Genomic DNA, 21,844 nt, shown 5'->3' on the forward strand with positions numbered 1-21,844 from the left:
GTAGGACCTTCGTCACCCTCTGTCCTCGTTCCTGCGCACGGCCTCCTTTCTAGATAGACCGAACTCCTTCAGACAGCCTCCCCCAGCTCTGAGCACCTGCGTCCCCCCGCCCGTGAGCCCCGCAAGCGCTGAGCTCCTCGCTCAGAGACACACAGTAAGTTCTAATCCTCACACGTCCGTTCACGCCTGTGTTCCTTCAGAATCCTGCATGTGCCGACTGTCAGCACTACAGACTTTGTGTGCGGGGACGTTAACTTGGCCATGATGAGAAGAGCGAATCTGTTCATCACCCAGATCCTTTCTCTCCTTTAACACAGTCTTTGTTTAAACAATATAGCACAACATTTAAAATTTTTTTTTAATTTTTTTTTTTTTTTTACTAAGGCACATGACGTTTAGAAATACTGAGGTACAAAATGTAAATTTCTGCATAAGACTTTTAAAATAATCATTTTGGAAAATGAAGGTGAACATCATCTTCCAGAATATTCAGCTTTTAGCTTGTTTTTTCTTTTGGACCAGTTCAACCAGCAACTTGTATCTAGCGATACAGTCTTCCTGTAGGAAGAGAGAAAGAGAGGTGAGACGTTATTTCCACAGGTCAGTGGGCGTCGTGGGCTGAGCCCGCTGCGGCCTGCCGGCGGCCCCTGCGTCAGTGCGGCCCTGGCGTCTTCTCGCCGGCACCAAGCTGCCTGCGACTGGCTGGCTGGGTCCGGCTGCTCACCGGCGGGCAGGCCACGCAGGCGCCAGGAGAAGGCCGGCAGAAGGCCTGCCCGAGGTGGGGTGTGAGCGACTGGCAGAGGGGCCCCGGGCCGCTGTGTGTGAGGTGCACCATTGCTACCATGATTGTGACTTTCCACTTGCTCATGATAATGATCATTCTTAATATTTCACTATATCATCACACGGCCCTTCAGAGGAACCTGAGGCCAGGCATTTACCATTCTCATTTGGGTTTGCCTCTTCTTAAGGGGCAGCTGGGACCTTCCTATGGTGGCCCCGTTAGCCTCCTAGAACCACGGCAGGGAGGGTGCCAGACTCTTCCTCCTGCTCTCCCGGCCCCACCCAGACCCTCTGGCCTGTTGCTGCAGAGCTACCNGCTACTGGCTTCAGATCCCAGCTGCCTGTAGCTGTCAAGGGGTGAGGATCCAGGGCCTACGCAGAGCTGGGGTGATGCTGGGGAGGGGCCTCCTTACTCTCATGTTTGTCACAAGGTACTTTCCAGAATCCATTTCTGTTTCTGTTCACCTCAGTGGCACTGGCAGCCTTCACTAACTTGAGGTCTAGAGTGAAACGATTTCTGCTCCGTGGCAGATGCTTTTACCAGCCATGGACAGAGCGTGGATGTTACTTTCTTCCTATGATTCTAGCTTAGGAGTGGTACGAGGGCTTCTTCTTTGGAAATATCAGCCTTTTCCTCTAGCTCTGCTGCCCACTGGTGCAGCCTGGTGCATGACACTAGTGCAGCCCCAGCATTTCCCCGGAGGACAGCCCGACCAAGCTCGGGCAGCAGGCCTGCCCGTGAGTCCGACCGGGAATGCGCCTCAGGCAAACACTCTTCCTTCAGGCCCAGCGTTCCCAGTGGCTTGCAGGCCACTTACAGGGAGTCACTCCGCAGCAGGCGAGCCAGCGGGCCACCGCTCCTGGAACTGGTTCTAACGTCAAGGCTTAAGGGGAACACTTGCAGGACAATAAAAGTGCTGCTTATTTCTGGTTCAAACAGGAGGGTTTCCAAACCCTGAGGCAATGGGTTTCTGAATGTTCTATCCTTAGGAATCCGCAGTTCCAGCTCCTTCATTTTAAGCCAATGTCAATTCATCACACATGTAGATGCCTGTGTCCTGACAGATGCTAGAGAAATTCAGGGAAAATAATTACTTCTGGCAAACCAGTTGGAGAGGCTGGGAGAATCTGTGTTTCTCAAATAGATCAACTGCTAATGGTTTATTTTTCTCCCCGGGAATTCTCAACTTCATCATTTTCAAGTAGGTGATAGATAACTAGACCTGTACACACGGGGACATTCATGGCCACGAGCTAGATTTTCCAACATGGAATTTCAATTAAAAAAAAAAAGAATGTAAATGAACATCAATGTGCCCAGAGGCTACTGAGTGATAGAGGCACAGAAGGCAGTGGAGACTGGTTCTTTTGATTTCTCAGCGTTCCTGGTGCCTCAGACTGAGAGGAGAGCGACAAGGAAAGAAACCCAGGAGACAGTGTGCCTGTCAGGAAGGGCCTGAATGAGAAGGATCACACCATGAGCTCCACAGCCCCGAACTGGCAGACAGTAGGCAAAGACTGGGGTGAGGCTGGCTCTCCCGGGGGCATCCCACCGGCCCACCTGTCTGAGGTTTTGTTTGAAAACTGTCTGCAGGTGTATTTAAGCAGATCCTAAGAGCTGTAAACAGGGAAAAGAGTTAAGTATAAACGGTCAGGGCTCCAGGGTGGGCTGAATCCTATGTCATCCTTGCCCGGACCCACACCCCTGCCTCCAGAGTCTCAGGTCAGCCCAGGGTGGCTGCAGAGTCCAGAGTGACGTGGACTGCAGGCCCGATGACCACGACGCCACGGTCACCTACCACACATACGCTCTTGGGTGAAGGCTCGCGTTGCAGAGCGAGAGGAAACACCTCCTGACTCTGGTTACAGGGAGCCTCTACCCGCGAGGGAGGGCCTGCCGGCCTGCCACAGCCACCCCCGCTCCCACGGAGGAGGGTGAGGGTGTGGCCCAGCCATCCTGTGCTGCTTTCAAACTGCCAGACTGGGGCGAATGCTCCAGAAGGTTGGCACACTTGCTGTGAGTGAAATTTATGTTCTCTATATGGAATTTTCCCTGAGAAAAACCAACTGATCTGTAGAATGGTTACCTTAGGATCTTGACCTCATTTATACACACTAACCAATCCGGGGCACAGATTCACCATGCTGTCAGGAGAACTACACTGGAAGACCACTGGTAGATAGGATCGCATGGGCAGCTGGAGGTACGAGGGTAAGGATAAGGTGCAGAATGATGGCAAGCTGGCTGCAGCCACGTCAGTGGTGTTCTGAAACCAGTGCAGAGGCCTCTTTCTTCCCCCACCTCACCCACCTTACTCTTAGACGGGACACATTTGGCTATTTTGTCCCAGCGGTCAGAGGATCCCTTTGGGTACTGCTGTAATGCTAATTCCAGAAGTTTCTGTTGACTCTGAGTCCATGGCTCCTCGGCAGCACGAGTTCTGTCTCTCTTCTGGCTCTCCTCATCACTGGATTCCCTTTGTTCTGATATATCAAAGTCCTTCTGCCTCTTCCCTCTGAACTTCTCCTCTGGCTCCACCTTTGCTGTGGCCTCAGGCGGCTTGGCTGGCCTTCGCCTCCGTGGCCGGCTCCCCGGGACCACTGCCTCCTGCTCCTCATCGTCCTCCTCCTGCTCGTCCTCCTCGTCGTCCTCCCCAGGCTGCTTTGTGTCTTCTCGCTGGGTGATGATGTCATCTGGCAAGGCCGTGGTGGCCTTGGTGGGCCTGGAATTCTGAGCTGTGGATTTCAGTTCAGAGAGCCTGACCATTCCTGTGAGGAAGGACACATCACACAGACGGAAAGGTGGGTCAGGTCAGGTGACAAGAGTAACAGCACTGCCCCCAGCACAGCAGACAGGGTGGTAAGGCCTTCGGCGTATATTATTTTACTTAATTTCCACACTATTCTAGAAAGATAGGTATCATTGTCCTAATTTACAGATGACAAAAATCAGACTCAGAAAGCAGCAGAGGTGGGATTTGAACCCAGTTTTGCCTGGACCAAGTTTCTGTCCTTTCCAACACGTTGAGGGACAGTGGGTTATGTACGGAGTCAGGGTGTGACCAAAGAATGCAAAGAGCTCTTTGAGAAGGAATAACCTGCCACTTTTTAGGTAAGGAAGGATGTCCTTGACCATCCAGAATTGTTATTAATTCCATTAGCAAAGCTAAAATGAATTTGTCAAGCCTTGTGCTGTGCTCACAACTGCAGGTGAGCCACCGACTCTGTGGGACCCGCTCTCCGCCCAAAGCTGCTCCTGGTGCCGCTGTGCCGCCATGTTGGACAGTAAAGGGCAAACAGACTGTCTCCCAGCCACGGGTGGCATATCAGAGACACCCCAGAATGTTCAACTACATAGCTCTTATTCTGTTCACACCTTTTACCGCCCCGCCAATGCTCTAGTAAGATCCGCATTTGTGCAACAGTCTATACCACACCGTGTTTTCAAGAATACATTTTTAGAGAGTGTCTTGGAGGCAGGCTTCTTTCCCATAGCCTCTCATTGCCTGTTTCAGCCTTTGTGCCAACAAATAACTGTGTCAGTGGAAAAGGAATCTAGAAATGCCCTCTTTCCTGAAGCTTGCAGAGCCCCGGGGATGACTTTCTGGGTTTGCTCACCTGCATTGCTCTCTTTGGGACCTGTATTTAAGTGAAGTTGGAAGGCGTTAGGAAGTATTTTCTTCCAGGTTCCAAGCAAACAGCACAGAGACTCTAGCAAAATTCCAGGCTGGGGGAAACATATTTTGAGAAACATAGATTCCTGGGAAAGCTGCTTGTCTATTCTGAGAGGCTGTCCTGTGTGGGTGGTGGTGACGAGGTGGAGAGTGTGGGGAAAGCGCACAGTGCATGTGTGGGGTGTGCAGAGTGGCTTTCCCCTGTGTGCCCCCGCCGTCCAAAGTAGCCATGAACAAGGCTTTTATAGTTTTTTAAACTTATTAAATCCATCTTAGCCCCCAGTGTGTGTGTGTGTGGGAGGCTGGATTGTTTTGTTGGTGCCTCTGATTTGACCCCATTTAGGGATATGACCAGTAGAGTTTATTGGCCAAAACCACTAAACCTGTATTTATACTTTAAATACACCGTATTTAGAGTAGTTATTATAAAAGGAGATTTACTTTGAAGAAATCGCTTTAGATTAGTGGGATGAAGTAGGAGCTAACTCACCTGGGGAGCAGGTAACTGAATCCTTCAGTTGCTTGGCTTTGGTTGTCACCTGTACCAAAGTATAAAAGCAAAGAAAACCTTACTTTCCATATGTCTCTTATAAGTCAAATCACCTATTTCACATAAGGTCCATGTGAACGAAATGGGTTAACGGAATCTTAGGCCTGGAAGGACCCTCAGTCATCCATCCACTCATTTATTTAGCCAACAAGGAAATTGAAGCCCAGAAAGATTAAATGGCTGGGTCCAAAATAGCCGTGTGATTGGTAGCAGAGTCAGAACAGGAACTTGATCACCTGAAACTTCTAGTTCAACACCAGTTGCACTATACTAGGCTGCTTTTCAAAATATGCTATACAAACAAGTCATGTTTCTTAGGATTTGCTGACAGAATATCTTTCTTCATCGGAGAATGTTATGCCAATGAGTATTATAAACAGTACTCCTAACTAATGTTAGAATATAAACATCTGTCTTTTCTTTGCATTCAGGAAACCGCAAGAACGTAGAAGACAGACACTAGAGGCAGATTCTCTTGGTGGAGTAGGGCAGTTAGACCCAAGACCCAGGGGACCTTTACATACATGAGTGTGGAGCCACAGAAATAATTTTGTTCAGTGGCAATTATTTCTTTTTTCTCTATACAAATGGCATCACATCTTCTGTCTCATTCTATACCTTGCTTTTTTCATTTAACAATGTCTTGAAGATCTACATATGGATTTCCCTTTTTATTAAATTGAGATAAAATCTACATACAGTTAAATGTACAGGTTTTTAATGTACAATTCAATGAATTTTAACCAAAAAAAGGACATATGTAACCATTCTAATCAAATTATAGAATATTCCTATTATCCCAGAAAGTTCTCTTGTGCCCCTAATTTAATCTCTACTCTCCCACTGACAACCACTGTTCTGACTTCTGTTATACATATTTTAAAATAAAGGGTCAAAATTCAAAAAAATTAAAAATAGTTAATTGCTCAATGAATTAATCAAGCCATCCTTTCCCTACTTATTTGAAATGGTGACTTTATGAAATGTTCCACTGTATACATGCACTGTTTTTCTATACTTTGTATTCTATCCCATTAATGCATACATATTCTTGAACCAATGTTTCACTGCTTTAATGAAATTTGAAAGTAAAACCTCAGAAAGCATGATCGTTAAGAACTCAAGGAGACTTATCTTGGTCCCACCTTTTATTAGCTGGGTAACCTTGAGCAATTTCTAATCCTTTCTCTGTGTCATGAATTACCCTCTGTAATATGTGGATAATACTAGTAATACCATTTGCCTATTAGGTTCTAAATTTGAAATAAGCTCTTAGCATGATACCGAGCAGATATGAAAGGCTCAGTAAATACTACCTATTATAGCTGACATGGATCATTTGTTTTTCATTCATACAAAGGACAGAATTAGAGAAAATATTTAAAGCTGCTTAGAAACACTCTTCAATTTTATTCCCCATCTTCCTCAATCTTTCCAGATGACCTTGTTTCTTATTTATTGTAAGAAAAAAGGAAGTTCTCCAACACGAGCCTCCTTGAATTCCAACTTTCCTGTCTCAATTGCATCACCATATATCCTTCCTATCTTTTATCCCAATTCAAAGAAAGAAATTATCTTCCTTCCTCTTGAATTTTCACAGAACTATGCTCCATCTATGAATTTGCTTTGCTTTCATCTTCAGCTTCTTCCTGTCCATCAGATATGTCCCATAATTCTTCCCACTGAGCTCAAGTGGCCTGCATTCTAAAAGATGATCTTCCTTTAAGTTGTCTTTTCTACTCCACTTGGCTTTCTCTTTATCCAAATGTTCCTTCACTGCCTACTGCCCCCCCAACCCCAAATATAATGCTCCCCACCACTCTGTCTTGCCATTCATCTGTCCTTTCCATTTTCTCCTTTGGTATCTCATACCACTGTTTAATATTACTTTAGAAAAGGAATGCTTAACCTGTACCTCTGGCCCTGACCTCTACCTGGGAACAGCAGTGTCACAGAAATTGACCATATAGCAACAATGGATCATCAGATCCAAAAGGACTTCATCTATATAACAGTAAGCTTTCTTTGTCCCGAGCATTGTTCTAAGATACCTGTCTGTACACATACTCCCCACAGCAGTCATTATTAGGTAGGTATACAATTATTATCCCCATTTTACAGACTCTGAGGCCCAGGGGGCATATATAACATGTCCAAGATTAAAAGGCTAATGAGTAGCTGAGCCCAGGCAAGTTGGGTTCTAAAATCTTTGCTCTCAATCACTATAACATACCGCCTTTGGAATCCAAATCTCTTATTTTATAGATGAAGAAATGGGCCGTGTTCTCTTTTTGCTATGCTACATGGCTCCTCTCTTTAGCTGCCACTAAATCTCTTATTTAGAGGTCTCCTAGTTTCTCAAACTAAACTCATCAATTTCTCTGCTTTCGCTTCCTTTTCTTGATAGTGCTATCTATCATCTCAGTCACTTAGGCTCACAACCTAACAGTCAGGTTCTGGACTTTTCTCTTGCTCCCCAGCCAGCTGCCACATGCTCTGCAATGTCAACCCCATCTGTTCCCTTCTCTCAGAGTGCCACCTCCCGTGTTAGTTCTTCATTCTCACTTGACTGAACCACTAGAACAGTCTTCTAACTGGACTCCTACTTACTTACTAATAATTTTTATAGAGTAACACCCTTAAGGCAGAGTTCTGATCAGATTCCTTTCATGGCTCATCACTGATTGTACAATGTTTAATTCTTTTTTATTTTTTTTTATTTTTTTTTTAAAGATTTTATTTATTTATTTGACAGAGATAGAGACAGTCAGTGAGAGAGGGGACACAAGCAGGGGGAGTGGGAGAGGAAGAAGCAGGCTCCCAGCAGAGGAGCCTGACGTGGGTCGATCCCGTAACGCCGGGATCACGCCCTGAGCCGAAGGCAGACGCTTAACCGCTGTGCCACCCAGGCGCCCCTAATTCTTTTTTAAAAAAAGATTTTATTTATTTTAAGAGAGAGGGAGCACACAAGCGGGGTGGGGGAGGGGCAGAGGGAGAGGGAGGAACAGACTCCCTGCTGAGCAGGGATCCCGACATGGGGCTCAATCCTAGGACCCTGAGATCATGACCTGGGCCGAAGGCAAACGCTTGACCGACTGAGCCACCCAGGCACCCCTTAATTCTTAACCTGACATGCAAGGAGATCCACAATTTGATCTACTCTCTTTCTTGTAGATAGCTTTTCTTTGAGCAGAACTGAATAATTAATGCTTCCCCAGATAGTCAGAAATTCCCTACCCTGTACTTTTGCTCATCGTTAACATTGCCTGAAATGATTTTCCTCTTATCAAACCTCTTGAATATCTGTCTAGAGCCAAACCATCCTTCAAGGTACTCTCAAGTGTGACTTTCTTCTCGACGACTTCCTTGATGTTCACTACCAGGGTTTACCAATTCTGGTGACAATCCTCTTCTCTCCCAATTTCTTTTGTGTTTTCTAAGATTTAGTTTTTTTATATTACTATACAATAAAATTGTCTTTTTCTCTTTTGTCACATAGTTCTATGAATTTTAACTCCCTTAGAGATTCAACTACCACCACATATAGGATGTGAAATAGTTTTTTTTAATTGCGTCTCATTTTCTTGTTTAACAATTATTTTGGAGATTTTTGCAGAATAGTACACAAAGATCTCCCTTGTTCTTTAAAAAAAAAAAACAAAAAACAACAGCTTAACTGAGGGGCACCTGAATGGCTCAGTTGGTTAAGCGTCTGCCTTTGGCTCAGGTCATGATCCCTGAGTCCTGGGATTGAGCCCGTGTCAGGATCCCTGCTCAGCAGGGAGTCTGCTTCTCCCTCTCCCTCTGCACCCTCCCGACTCATGCTCTCTCTCGCTCACTCTCCCCCAAATAATTAAATAAAATCTTAAAAAAATAGCTTAACTGAAATATATTCATATACCATTCAATTCAGCCACTTAAAATGTAAATTCAGTACACTGTTTTGTTTTCAGTACACTGTTATGTACAACCATCATCATGGCCAACTTTAGAACATTTTCATCACTTCAAAAAGAAACCTAATACCCTTTAGCTATCATCCTCCCCATCCCACCCCATCCCTCACCAAGCAATCATGAATCTATCTTCTGTCTCTATAGATTTTCCTGTTCTGGACTTTGATATGAGTGGAAGCATATAAAATATGGATTTTTGTGGCTGGCTTCTTTCCCTTAGGGTAATGGTTTCCAGGTTCATCCAAGTTGTGGTATATATCAGTACTTCATTCCTTTTTGCTTAATAATATTCCACTGTATGAATGTACCTCATTTTGTTTATCCATTCATCAGCTGATAATCATTTGTGTTGTTTCAATTTTTTGGCTATTGAGGATAATGCTGTTATAAACATTTGTGTATAAGTTTTTGTTTGGGCAAAATGTTTTCATTTATCTTGGGTAGATACCTAGGAGTGGAATTGCAGAGACATATGGTAATTCTATATTTAACTTTTTGAGGAACTGCCATACTGTTTTCCAATATGGCTGCACCATCTTATATTTACACCAGCAGTGAGTGTATGAGGCTTCTGATTTCTCTACATCTTGGCAAACATTTGTTACGGAAAAAAAGTTTGTTATCAAACTTTTTGATTCTAGCCATGTTAGTGGGTGTGAAGTAGTATCTTGTGGTTTTGATTTGCATTTCCCTAGAGACTAATGATATTGAGCATTTTTTCCATGTGTTTATTTGCCATTTGTATAGCTTCTTTGGAGAAGTGTCTATTCAGATCCTTTCTCCATTTTTTATTTGGGTGATTTCTTCTATTATTGAGTTGTAAGAGCTCTTTATGTATTTTGGATATAAGCCCTTTATCAGATAAATGATTTGTAAATATTTCCCCCATTCTGTGGGCTGTCTTTTTTCACTTTCTTAATGGTGTCCTGTGAAGCATGGAAATTTTTAAATATGATGAGGTTCAATTGTTCTAATTATAGTTTTAGCTCTCACACTTAGGGGAATATTGCCATCGTGATAATTAAGACATCTGATCCATGAACAGGGGATATTTTTCCATTTATTTTGATCTTCAATTTCTTTCAACAATGTTTTATAGTAGTTTTCAGAGTTTAAGTTTGTACTTTTGTTAAGCTAATTCCTAAGTATTTTATTCTTTTTGAGGCTATTATAAATGAGATTTTCTGAATTTAATTTTCAGGTTGTTCACTGCAGTTCTATAAAAGTAAAACTGATTTTTGCATTGATATGTATCCTCCAATCTTACTGAACTCATTAGTACCAACAGTTTTTTAACTTAACTCCTTCAGATTTTGTATATATAAAATCATGTCATCTGCAAATAGAGACTGCTGACTTCTTCCTTTTCAATCTTATTTCTTTTTCTTGCCTAATTGCCTCGACTAGAACCTCTCGTACAATGTTGAAAAAAGCAGTGAGAACAGGCATCCTTGTCTTATTCCTTATCTTAGCAAGAAAACATCCCCTCTTACCCCAGTAAGCATGATGTTAACTGTGGATTTTTAGTAGATGCTCTTTATCAGGTTGAAGCACTTCCCTTTTAGTCCTAATTTGTTGAGTATTTTTATTATTCATGGGTGCTGAATTTTGTCATATGCTTTTACTGAGATGATCTTGTGATATTTGTTTTTTATTCTACTGATACAATGTATTTACAGTAATTGATTTTCAGATATTGAATCTGCTTTGCATTCTTGTGTTAAATCCTGCTTGATGAGGGTATAAAATTATTTTTAGAAGTTGCTAGATTCATATTGCTGTATTTTGTTGAGGATTTTTGCATTCATACTCATAAAAATATTGGTCTGTAGTTTTCTTGTCATTTTCTGGTTTGGTATAAGGATAATACTGGCTTCATAAAATGAGTTGGGAAGAATTCACTCACGAAGCCATCTAGATCCGGGCTTTTCTTTGTAGGTGGATTCTTTTATTACTAGTTCAATCTCTACACTTGTTATAGACCTATTTCAATTGCTAGTTCTTCTTGACTCAATTTTAGTAGTTTGTCTTTCTAGGAATTTGTCCATTTCATCTATATCTATTAGAAAAATAGATATCTAATTTCTTAGCATATATTTGTTCCTGGCATAGTATTCCTTTTACAGCCCTTTTTATTTCTGTATGGTTGGTAGTAATGTCCTTTCCCCCCCTGTTGGTCAATCTAGCTAAATGTGAATTTTATTGATATTTTCAAAGCATTAGCTTTTGAGTTCATTGATTTTTCTCTATTGATTTTCTAGTCTCTATTTCATTAATTTCTGTTCTACTTATTATTTCCTTTCCTCTGCTTGTTTTTAGTTTAGTATTTTTCCCCCCAGTGCCTTAAGGTGGAAGGTTAGATTACTGACATAGGATCTTTCTTCTTTCTTTTAAGTAGGCTCCATGCCCAGCATGAAGTCCAACATGGGGCTTGAACTCCATGACCCTGAGATTAAGACCTGAGCTAAGATCAAGTCAGTCACTCAACCACCTGAGCCACCCGGATGCCCCTCTTTCTTTCTTTCTTTCTTTTTTTTTTAAGGTGGGGGAGGGCTCTAGTGCTGAGCTTAACTTGGGGCTTGATCCCATGACCCCGAGATCATGACCTGAGTCAGAATGAAGAGTTGGATGCTTATTAACTGACTGAGCCACCCAAGCGCCCCCCTTCTTCTTTCTTAATAAAGGCATTTAAAGCTATAAATTTCCCTGTATGAACTGCATTAGCTGCATTCCCTAAGTTTTGGTGTGTTATGTCTTCATTTCAATTCATGTTCAAGAATTTTGATTCCCCTTGTAATTTCTTCTTTGACTCATTGGTTATTTAGGAGTCTGCTGTTTAATTTTAACATATATGTTGATTTTCCCAGTTTTTTCCCCATAAACTTATTTCTAACTTCATTCCTTTGGGATCAGAGCACATACTTTGTATTATTTCCATCTGTTTAAACTTTTGTTTAAAGTTCCTAGAATATGTCTCATGCATACTTGAAAAGAACATATATTCTCTTGCTGGATAAAGTGTTCTACAGATATGTTAGGTCTAGTTGGTTTATTGTATTGTTCAAGTCTTCCTGTTGATCTCCCGTCTAGTTCTACACCCTACTGAAAGTGGGGTTATTGAAGCTTCCAACCGTTATTATTGAATTATTTATTTCTTTCCCTTCCTTTTTTCCTTTCTTTCAGATATTTTATTATTTTCAAGTAATCTCTATACCTAACATGGGGCTCGAACTCACGATCCTGAGATCAAGAGTTTCATGCTCTACTGACGGAGCCAGCCAGGCACCTCTTTTATCATTTACGTCAGGTTTTGTTTAATGTATTTTGGTGCTGTTGTTAGGTGCATATGTTTATAACTGTTATATTTTTCTGGGTTGGGCTTTTAATCCTTATAAAATGTCCCTTTTTATCTCTGGTAACTTTTTATTTTAAAGTATATTTTGTCTGATATTTGTATAGCCACCCTAGCTTTCTTATGGTTGCTATTTGCTTGATATTATCTTTTCCTATCCTTTTCTTTCATTTTATTTCTCTTTGAATCTAAAGGATGTCTCATGTAGACTGTATACAGATGGATCATGATTTTTTAAAAATCCTGTCTGCCAATCTCTCTTTGGATTGTTTAATCCATTCACACTTAATGATGTTATTGATATAGCTGAATTTATGCCTGTCATTTTACCTTTTCCTTTTTTATCTTCTGACTTTTTTGTTCCTCTAGTCCTTTATTACTATTTTCTTTTGTATAAGTGAATATTTTCTAGTGTAGCATTTTAATTTAATGATTTTTTTTTTACTATTCTTTTTTTTTTGTAGAAGTTCCAGGGTTTATCATATACATCTTAACTTATGAAAATCAGCCTCAGATCTATACTAGCTTAATTCCAGTGATAAAAATATACATTATTTCTATATAGCTCTATTCCTTTCCCTCCAAACTGTGGTATAATCATTATATATATTGTATTTATTCATGTTATAAATCCAAAAATACATTGTTGTACTTATTACTTTATCATCTGTAGTAGTTTACTCAGCCCAATACAGCTTTGCTCCCACCTACCTCCTTTGTGCTCTTACAGGCAAATATATTATACATATATCATCTTTCTATATGTAATAGGCCAAACAAAGCATTATATATCTATTATATAATTGCTTTTTAAATGACTTAGGAGGAACAAAATAAGCATTTCTAATTGTCTTTTATAATTACCTAATTATCTTTACCAGTGCTTTTTGTTTTTTCATGTGGATTTGAATTACTGCGTGGGATCACTTGCTTTCAGACTGAATGACTTCAGTTTTTGTTCATCTTGAACAAATTTGGCCCTCATTTTTTGAAAAATAGTTTTGCTAGGTATAGGATTCTTGGTTGGCAGATTTTTCTTTGAGCACTCTGAATATGTTATTCCACTGCATTCTGGCCTCTATTGCTTCTGCTGAGAAGTCAGATGTTAATCCATTGGGTGTGTGGGGGAGAGGTTCTCTTGTAAATGATGAGTCATTTTTCTCTTGCTGCTTTCAAGATTTTCTCCTTATTTTTGGCTTTCAGAATTTTAATAATATGTGCCTTTTGTGGTTATCTAAGGTTTTCCTACTCAAATTCGCCAAGCTTCCTATGTATATACAGGCTAGTGTCTTCCAAAAAATTTGGAAAGTTTTTACCCATTATTCTTTGGATATTTTTTCTTTTCTGTACTTCCAGTACTCCCATTATGCGTATGTTGATGTGCTTCATGGTATCTCATATTTCTCTGAAGCTCTGTTTATTTTTATTTTTCCCCTCATTTTTCAGCTTGAATAGTCTACATGGACCTATCTTCAAGTTTGCTAGTTCTTTCCTCCGTCAGTTCAAATTTACTGTGGAGTCTAACCTCCAGTGAATCTTTAAAAATTTCAATTTTTATACAACTCCAGAATTACCACTTGTTTTTTTTTTTTTTCAAAATAATTTCTCTTTCTTGATATTTCCGTATGATGTAACACTCTTGTCATACCTTCGTTTCTTTAATCATGCTTTCCTTTCCTTTAGTTCTGTAAACATATTTATATTGGCTACTTTGAACTCTTTTTCTGTTAAATCTACATCTGGTCATTCTCATGGGCAGCTTCTGTTGCCTTCTGTTTTCATGGTTTCTTGGTTCTTTCCATGGCTCATTATTTTTTTCTAACGTTTATTATTATTTTTTTAGTAATCTCTACATCCAATTTGGGGCTCAAACTCATGACCTGAGATCAAGAGTCACATGCTCATTTGACTGAGCCAGCCAGATGTCCTCAAGGCTCATTATTTTCACTGTAAACTGAATATTTAGATAATATTCTAAAGTGGCGGCACTTCTGGTTACTGATTTCCCCTTCCTGTCCCCCCAATACTCACCCCCCATCACACTTATTGTTACTTGCATGTTTGTTCAGTGGATGTCTCCATTATTTTAGTGAAGTCTATGCGCCTCTGTCCCCTACAATGTTAAGCCTCTGATGTTGCTCCTCAGAGATGTGCAGGTATGGATAGGCCTAGTAATTTTGGATGATAGTGGTATTTGCAGGACTCTCTTCCTCTCTTTATCTGACCACACTGAATGCTAAGCACCACTAATTGCTGACAGATGCTCTACTGTTTATAAAATGCCCTCGGGCATAAATTGCTCAACAAACAAGTCAAATCAAATTGTGGCTCCTTTGAAGGAAAGTTTCTGAGGTCAGTGTTTGATATTTGTTTTGACTTCAGGAGGGCTCCTTCCAGAGAAGGTATTGGTGAATTGGTTTGAGAATACCTGGTTAGTTACTCCTTGTACTGACAGAGAATTCTGAATACAGTATTTATCAAAATCTGGTCTACCATACAAAACAAATAGCTGCTATAATCTGAATCCTTCAGATCTTCAGCATTAAACAATGAAACTAATGGGATGTCACCACAGTCATCTTTGAATCACACTTTCCTCCCACTTAAAAGGCAACGTAGAACTTACTAGAAAAAAGCAAAGCACAACTGGTTAATTTTCCAATTCTATGTGGTAAAGTAATTCTTTTAATATTCTAGCCTCTTTGTCAACTTCTTATTTCCTGGTGTCATAAAATGGTTGTATCACAATGAGAACTGCAAAGGATCCTTTTTTCTTAAGAATTTCTCTTCATTTGTTTTTTATCTCAGGAGAAAGGATGTATATGGCAATAAACAAAATATTTGTTTTGGGGGCAAGTTTGTCATCCTCAGCATATTATTTATGATTCTAAGCAGACAAAGATATTTCTAAACAAGTGATGGTCTAATATAAGGCTTAATGGCCAGGGTGCCTTGAGCATGATAGCATGTCACTTCAGGAAATGAAAATCATCTTTCAGTGAATATGGTCATCGCCAAATCCAATTTTTTTCCTATAGATCTAGATGACTTCAATTACATGGATGTCCATTTTTTTGTTTTTGTTTTGTTTTTTAGATATAGTTGACAAAATTGTAATAAAACTGTAAGATATTTACTGTGCACAACATGATAATTTTATATTTATACACACTGTGAAAGAATTCCCCCTACTGAGTTAATTAACATATTTATCACCTCATACATTTATCACCCCCCCACTTTGGTGAGAACATTTAAGTTCCACTCTCGTAGCAAATTTTAATTATATACCCCAGTGCTATCAACTATAGTCACCATGTTATACATTAGATTCTCAGACTTTATTCAGCTTATAACTCAAAGTTTGTATCCTTTTACCAAGCTCTCCCTGTTTTCCCTACCCTCTAGCTCCTGGCAACTACTTTTCTATGATTTGTTCCTATGAGTTTAACTTTTTTCCCCCCCAATAGTATTTTTTTAAAAAAATTAGTTTCAGAGGTAGAATTTAGTGATTCATCAGTTGCATATAACACCTGGTGCTCATTAAGTGCCCTCCTTAATGCCCATCACCCAATTATCCCCTTCCCCACCCACCTCCCCTCCAGGAACCCTCAAGTTTATTTCCTAGAGTTCAGTGTCTCTTATGGTTTGCTTCCCTCTCAACTCTCATTTTATTTTTTCTTTCCTTCCCCTATGTTCACCTGGTTTGTTTCTTAAATTCCACATATGAATGAAATCATATGGTATTTGTCTTTCTCTGACTTATTTAATTTAGCATAATACCCTCTAGTTCCATCCATGTCATTGCAAATGGCAAGATTTCATTATTTTTGATGGCTGAGTAATATTCCACTGCGCGCATGCGCGTGTGTGTGTACGTGTACGTGTGTGTGTATGTACCACATCTTTATCCATTCATCTGTTGATGGACATCTGGGCTCTTTCTATATTGTGGCTATTGTGGAATTGCTGCTATAAACCTAGGGGTGCATGTGCACCAATCACTATGTTTGTATCCTTTGGATAAATACCTAGTAGGGCAATTGCTGGGTCCTATAGTAGCTCTATTTTTAACTTTTTGAGGAACTTCTATACTATACTGTCTTCCATAGAGGCTGTACTAGTTTACATTCTCACCAACAGTGTACAACTGTTTGCTTTTCTCCACATCTTCACCAGCATGTCTTGTCTTTTTGATAATAGCCATCCTAACAGGTGTGATGTCTCATTGTGGTTTTGATTTATATTTCCTTGATGATTAGTGTATTGAGCACCTTTTCATATACCTGTTAGCCATTTATATATCTTCTTTGAAAAAACATCTATTTAGTTCTTTTGGCCAGTTTTTAGTTGCATTTTCTTTCTTTTTTTGCTATTGCATTATAGCAGTTCCTTATATAAATATTAACAACTCATTATTGGATATGTGGTTTGCAAATATTTTCTCCTATTCCATAGGTTCCTTTTTGTGTTGTTGATGGTTTCCTTGCTGTGCAGAAGCTTTTTAGTTTGATGTAGTCCCACTTGTTTACTTTTGCTTTTGTTGCCTTTGCTTTTGGTGTTAATTCCAAAAAATCATCGCTAAGATTGATGTCAAGGGGTTTACCCTCTGTTTTCTTTTAGGAGTTTTATGGTTTCAGGTCTTATGTTAAAGTCCTTAATCCATTTTGAGTTGATTTTTGTGTAGGAGTCCAATTTCATTCTTTTGCATGTGCTGTTCAGTTTACCCAGCACCATTTATTGAACAGACTGTTCTTTCCCCATTGTATATTCTTTGTCAAAGATTAGTTGACCTTATATGTGTGGGTTTATTTGTGGACTCTATTCTGTTCCATTGATTGGCGTGTATGTTTTTATGCTTGTACCATACTGTTTTGATTACTACAGCTTTATAATAAAGTTTGAAATTTAAAGTGTGAGGTGTCTAGCTTTGCTCTTCTTAAGATTATTTTGGCTATTGGTGTTCTTTGGGGTTTCATACAAATTTTGGGATTGTTTGTTTTATTTCTGTGAAAAATGCCATGGGATTTGACTGGGATTATACTGGATCTGTAGATTGTTATTAAAATGTCCATAATACCCAAAGCAGTCTTCCAGTCCATGAGTACAGAATATCTTTCATCATGTTTTATAGTTTTTAGCATGCAGGTCTTTCATCTTCTTGGTTAAATTTATTCCTAGTATTTTATTTTTTTTGATGCTATTGTAGATGTAATTGTTTTAATACCTTTTTCTGATATTATGTTGTTTGTATATAGATATGCAACTGATTTTTGTATATTGATTTTGTATCCTGCAACTTTACTGAATTAGTTTCTTAGTTCTAACAGGTTGGCTTTTTTTTTTTTTTTTTTGGTGGAGTCCTTGGGGTTTTCTATATATAATATCATGTCATCTGTAAATGGAGATGACACTGGAGGTGACATGGTCATCACCAAATCTATTTCTCTCCTTTAGATCTAGATGACTTCAATAACATGTATGCCAATTTAGTCTTGAATGTTTAGTCTTATTATTCTCACATATTTCATAATGAAGATTTCACTTACTCATTCGGCTTTTATATCATCTGCAATTGTAGAAGATATGGTCTCTGACTTAAAGGCAGGTTGTGTCAAGCTATATTCAAGGCTTTTTTCTAGCTGTCTCTTGGGAGAAGACATATATTTTTATATAGGTCTCACACAGATGAGGCTTCTCTTCTTCCTCAGTATCTGAACAAATAATATTGTGGGCTACTGTCTAAGGTAGGTGTTTGGATAACACTCTTGCTATATGTGTTTTAACAGCTATACAAATTGTAGAGTTGTAGGAAAATTTGTTTTACCATCTTCTGATTCCAATTAGAAAACATTTTATAATCCTTTTTCTTAATATAGGTATACCTAATTTTATCTTTAAAATTCTTATGAAATAGGGGCTCTATAATCAAATCTGGGACATATGGGATAGGGTGGAATGGACAAAAAAAATCTAAAATAGTTTCATTCCTTCTAGTGAAAACACTGATGAAAATAACAGAATATTAAGTTAGCAAAATGAAAATTATATTCCCTCAGGTCCAATTAGGATCAGTGGAGAGTTATATGGTGGCATATTTCTACTCAAGTTATACAGAGGAATTTTCTAATTTTCTGAGCTATATAAAGTGTATGCTCAATTCCTGGCATCCTCAGCTAACTCAGAAAATAAATGTTGACTACTAGTGATAATCTCGTCCTATTTTTCAAATTCTGGCTGATTTGATGACACTTACATTATTATTCTAATAATAAAAATTATGTAACCAAAGTTCATTATTTTCATTCAGTAGTTTTTAATTTTGGCCAACTCAATTGAGCACTCACTATAACTGAGAACTACTGTACCCTTCAAGTATAAAGGGCACTCTGTTATCTGAATATTAAATAAATCACCTGAAGAATGTTTCCAACTGGTAGAAAGCAGTGCTGTTCATTCTTATTTCTTCAATGTCTTTAAATTTTTCTATGGATTCTCTGGAGAGAAAAATACAAGAAATAAGAGAGTTCATCTTAAAGATTTAAAAAGAGGGCCTTCCATTAACTTCCTGATTACCTTTACAAGGAATGCAGATGTTTTGGCTTTTAGTTGTAGGAGACCTTATATATTTTAGAAATTAATCATTTATCAGATATAAGGTTTGCAAATATTTTCTCCCACTCCATAGGTTACCTTCTCATTCTGTTGACTGTTTTCTTTGCTGTGCAGAACTTTTAAGTTTGATTTGGTCCCACTTGTTTATTTTTGTTTTTATTGATTGAGCTTTTGGTGTCATATCAATGAAATCACTGCAAGACCAATGTCATAATGCTTTCCCCTATTCCAGGAGTTTTAGTTTTAGGGCTTACATTTAACTCTTTAATCCACTTTGAGTTGACTTTGCATAGTGTAAGACATAGTGTAAGAATCCAATTTCATTCTTCTACATGTGCATATCCAGTTTTCCCAACATCATTGCCGAAGAGACTATCCTTGCCTTATTGTGTATAGTTGGCACCCTTGTTGAGGATCAGTTGACCGTATATGTGTGAATTTACTTCAGGCTCTCTATTCTGTTCCATTGTCCATTTGTCTCCTTTATGTTAGTACCACACTGTTTTGATTACTGTAGCTTTATATTTTGAAATCAGGAAGTGTGACACCTCCAGCTTTGTTCTTCTTTCTCAAGATTGTTTTGGCTATTTGGTGTCCTTTGTAGTTCCATAAAAATTTTAGGATTGATTTTCCTATTTCTGTAAATCAATAAAGCTTTTATAACTAAAACAAATTAAGAATGAGGTAGGCCTATATATACTGATATGGAAAAATATTAGAAGTAACATATTCTGTTTCCTTAGATTTTTAAAAGTAGTGTTAAAAATCAAGGTAACTTATGTTCATAGCTTAAAAAAAAAAAGCAGTATACAACAAGGGCTTATGATGAAAAGCAACATACCCTATATCCAGAGTCAATAGTTTCTGTTCAAAGTTCTGTTACAGTTTATGCTGTACATATATTAAATAACATGCTTTGGTATATTATATCCTGAGTTCAACCTCTTTTTCCCACCTCCTCCTAACCCTTGGTCCAAACTACCATCATCTTTTGCAAGAACTGATATAGCATCTTACTTAGCCTGCCTCCCTGCTTGCATACTTTGCCTGCCACAGTGTCTTCTCCACAGAGCAGTCAGAATGACCCATTTAGATCTTGCACTCCTTTGCTCAAAAATTTCCAGTGCTTTAACCATCTCACTCAGAGTAAAATCCACAATCTTTATTGTGGCCAGCAAGGTTCTATATAGCCTGGTCCTCCATTGCCTCTTGCCCTCATCGTCTATAATCCCCTCCTACTTACTCTTTGTCAGCCATATTGACCTCTATGCTAGACTCTGCACACCCCAAGCATGATCTTGTCTCAGAGCTTTTGTAAGTGCGGTTTCCTCTACTGGAATACTTTCTCAGACAGCTTTGCTCCTTCACTTGCATTGTGTCCCTGCTCAAATATTACCTTTTTGAGAGACTTTCCTCAGAACTCCATTTTTAATTGCAATTCCATTCAGTCTCTAACTTCTTACTCTGCTTCATTTTTCTTTATAGCACTCGTCACTATCTACGATTTTCCTTTTACTCCATACACTCAGGCTCTTTCCACTGTGTGCCTCTCCACCATCTTTAGGGCAACTGTCTTTACCTGCATGGTTGTAACTTGGTTGCAGGCAAATTTGGCATTCCAGCTCAGCAGAAGGGAAAAGTGAATAAGAGCTCCTATGAACACACATTATTTCAATTATATTCCTCTGAAAAGAAATTAGTAACCTAGCCAGAGCAGAGCTTTGGGGGACTTGGACAAACTGTTGCTGGGCAACTTGCCATAGTCTTCTACAATTTGTTGATTTTAAAAATTGGAAAACCATCTGTAAAACACATAAAATGTTTAAAATATGAAAGGCCATTTTGTAGGACCTTACAAATTATGATCTGGTAAATATTACTTACTGTAGAGACAAGCATTATACTGTGGACACACTCCTTGTACCCTCAAAGGACACTGTTCTCAATATCAAATTATTTTTGCTGTATTATCCTACTGTCTAATATACTGAAATTTGGACTATGCCTTTTTTGTATGGTTTTCTATTGTTTATAGAGTTTCTGGTTGCCTTTTTTTCATATATGTACATTTTTTAAAGTTTTCAGCCATACTATCTAGTCTATAAAATCTCCCTTTCTTCAAGCGTTGCTCTCACATAATCCTTCATTCTCCTACTTCAGTGTGGATATACTGCACTTTTGGCCTATTGTATCAACACTGTGGGGTCTTGGGATTTCTGTTCATTGGACTGGATTCCACGTCTTTCTCTTTTTAAATTTTATTCAGTTTTGTTTGTTTTACTAGAGTACAATCTCTGGGAACTTTGTAAGAAAGACTATGCATCCTTGCCTCATCTATTTCCCATCACACTTGGTTTGTTCTAGATTCAGAACTATTTCTCCTCAGAATGGTGAAGCCATTGTTCCTTTGTCTCCCAGAACCTAGTGTTGCTAAGCAATCTGATGTCACTCTGATTGGTCTTATTTGGATGTTTCTTCTCCCTAGAAGCTTTAAAGATCATCTGTGTAGTCTCTGTTCATAAATTTTTTCCAGGATCTTTTCCATGTATGTTACTTGACTTTGGAAGGTTCTTACAAATTAGTCTCAGGCTTTTACAAATTGATCCCTGGAAAACTTCATTTGTATTATTTATTGAATAATGTTCTTGCATCTATTTTCTCTCTCTCACTGGAACTTTTATTCAGGTTTGGACCTCTTGGATTGATTCCCTGTATTTCTTAGCTTTTCTATAATATTTTAATATTTTTAACATTTTAAAAAATTTTGCTCCATAGTTTTTCCTGATAACTTTCAGCCATTCTACTTCATTTATTTGAATACTTATTTTTGTTCTGATTCTTTTTCCACAGCATCCTTTCCTTTTTCCTCTGTTTTATGAGTGTAATACTGTCCTGACTCTATAGGTGCTAGAAG

General features: G+C 38.9%; 1 protein-coding gene across 1 annotated transcript in view; it reads right to left on the bottom strand.

Moving 5' to 3' along the window:
• Positions 1–351: 351 nt before the first annotated feature.
• LOC100464386 (dnaJ homolog subfamily C member 1) overlaps positions 352–21,844 on the bottom strand; it is a 184,092-nt gene continuing 162,599 nt past the window's right edge. The window contains exons 10-12 of the mRNA XM_011226930.3: positions 4,948–4,996; positions 3,095–3,552; positions 352–558 (exon numbers count right to left, since the gene is read on the bottom strand). Coding sequence (XP_011225232.2) covers positions 490–558; positions 3,095–3,552; positions 4,948–4,996 — 576 coding nt within the window. The 3' untranslated portion in view covers positions 352–489. The remainder of the gene's footprint in view (positions 559–3,094; positions 3,553–4,947; positions 4,997–21,844) is intronic.

Source organism: Ailuropoda melanoleuca, chromosome 15 (genome assembly GCF_002007445.2).
Source record: "Ailuropoda melanoleuca isolate Jingjing chromosome 15, ASM200744v2, whole genome shotgun sequence".
NCBI lineage: Eukaryota > Metazoa > Chordata > Mammalia > Carnivora > Ursidae > Ailuropoda > Ailuropoda melanoleuca.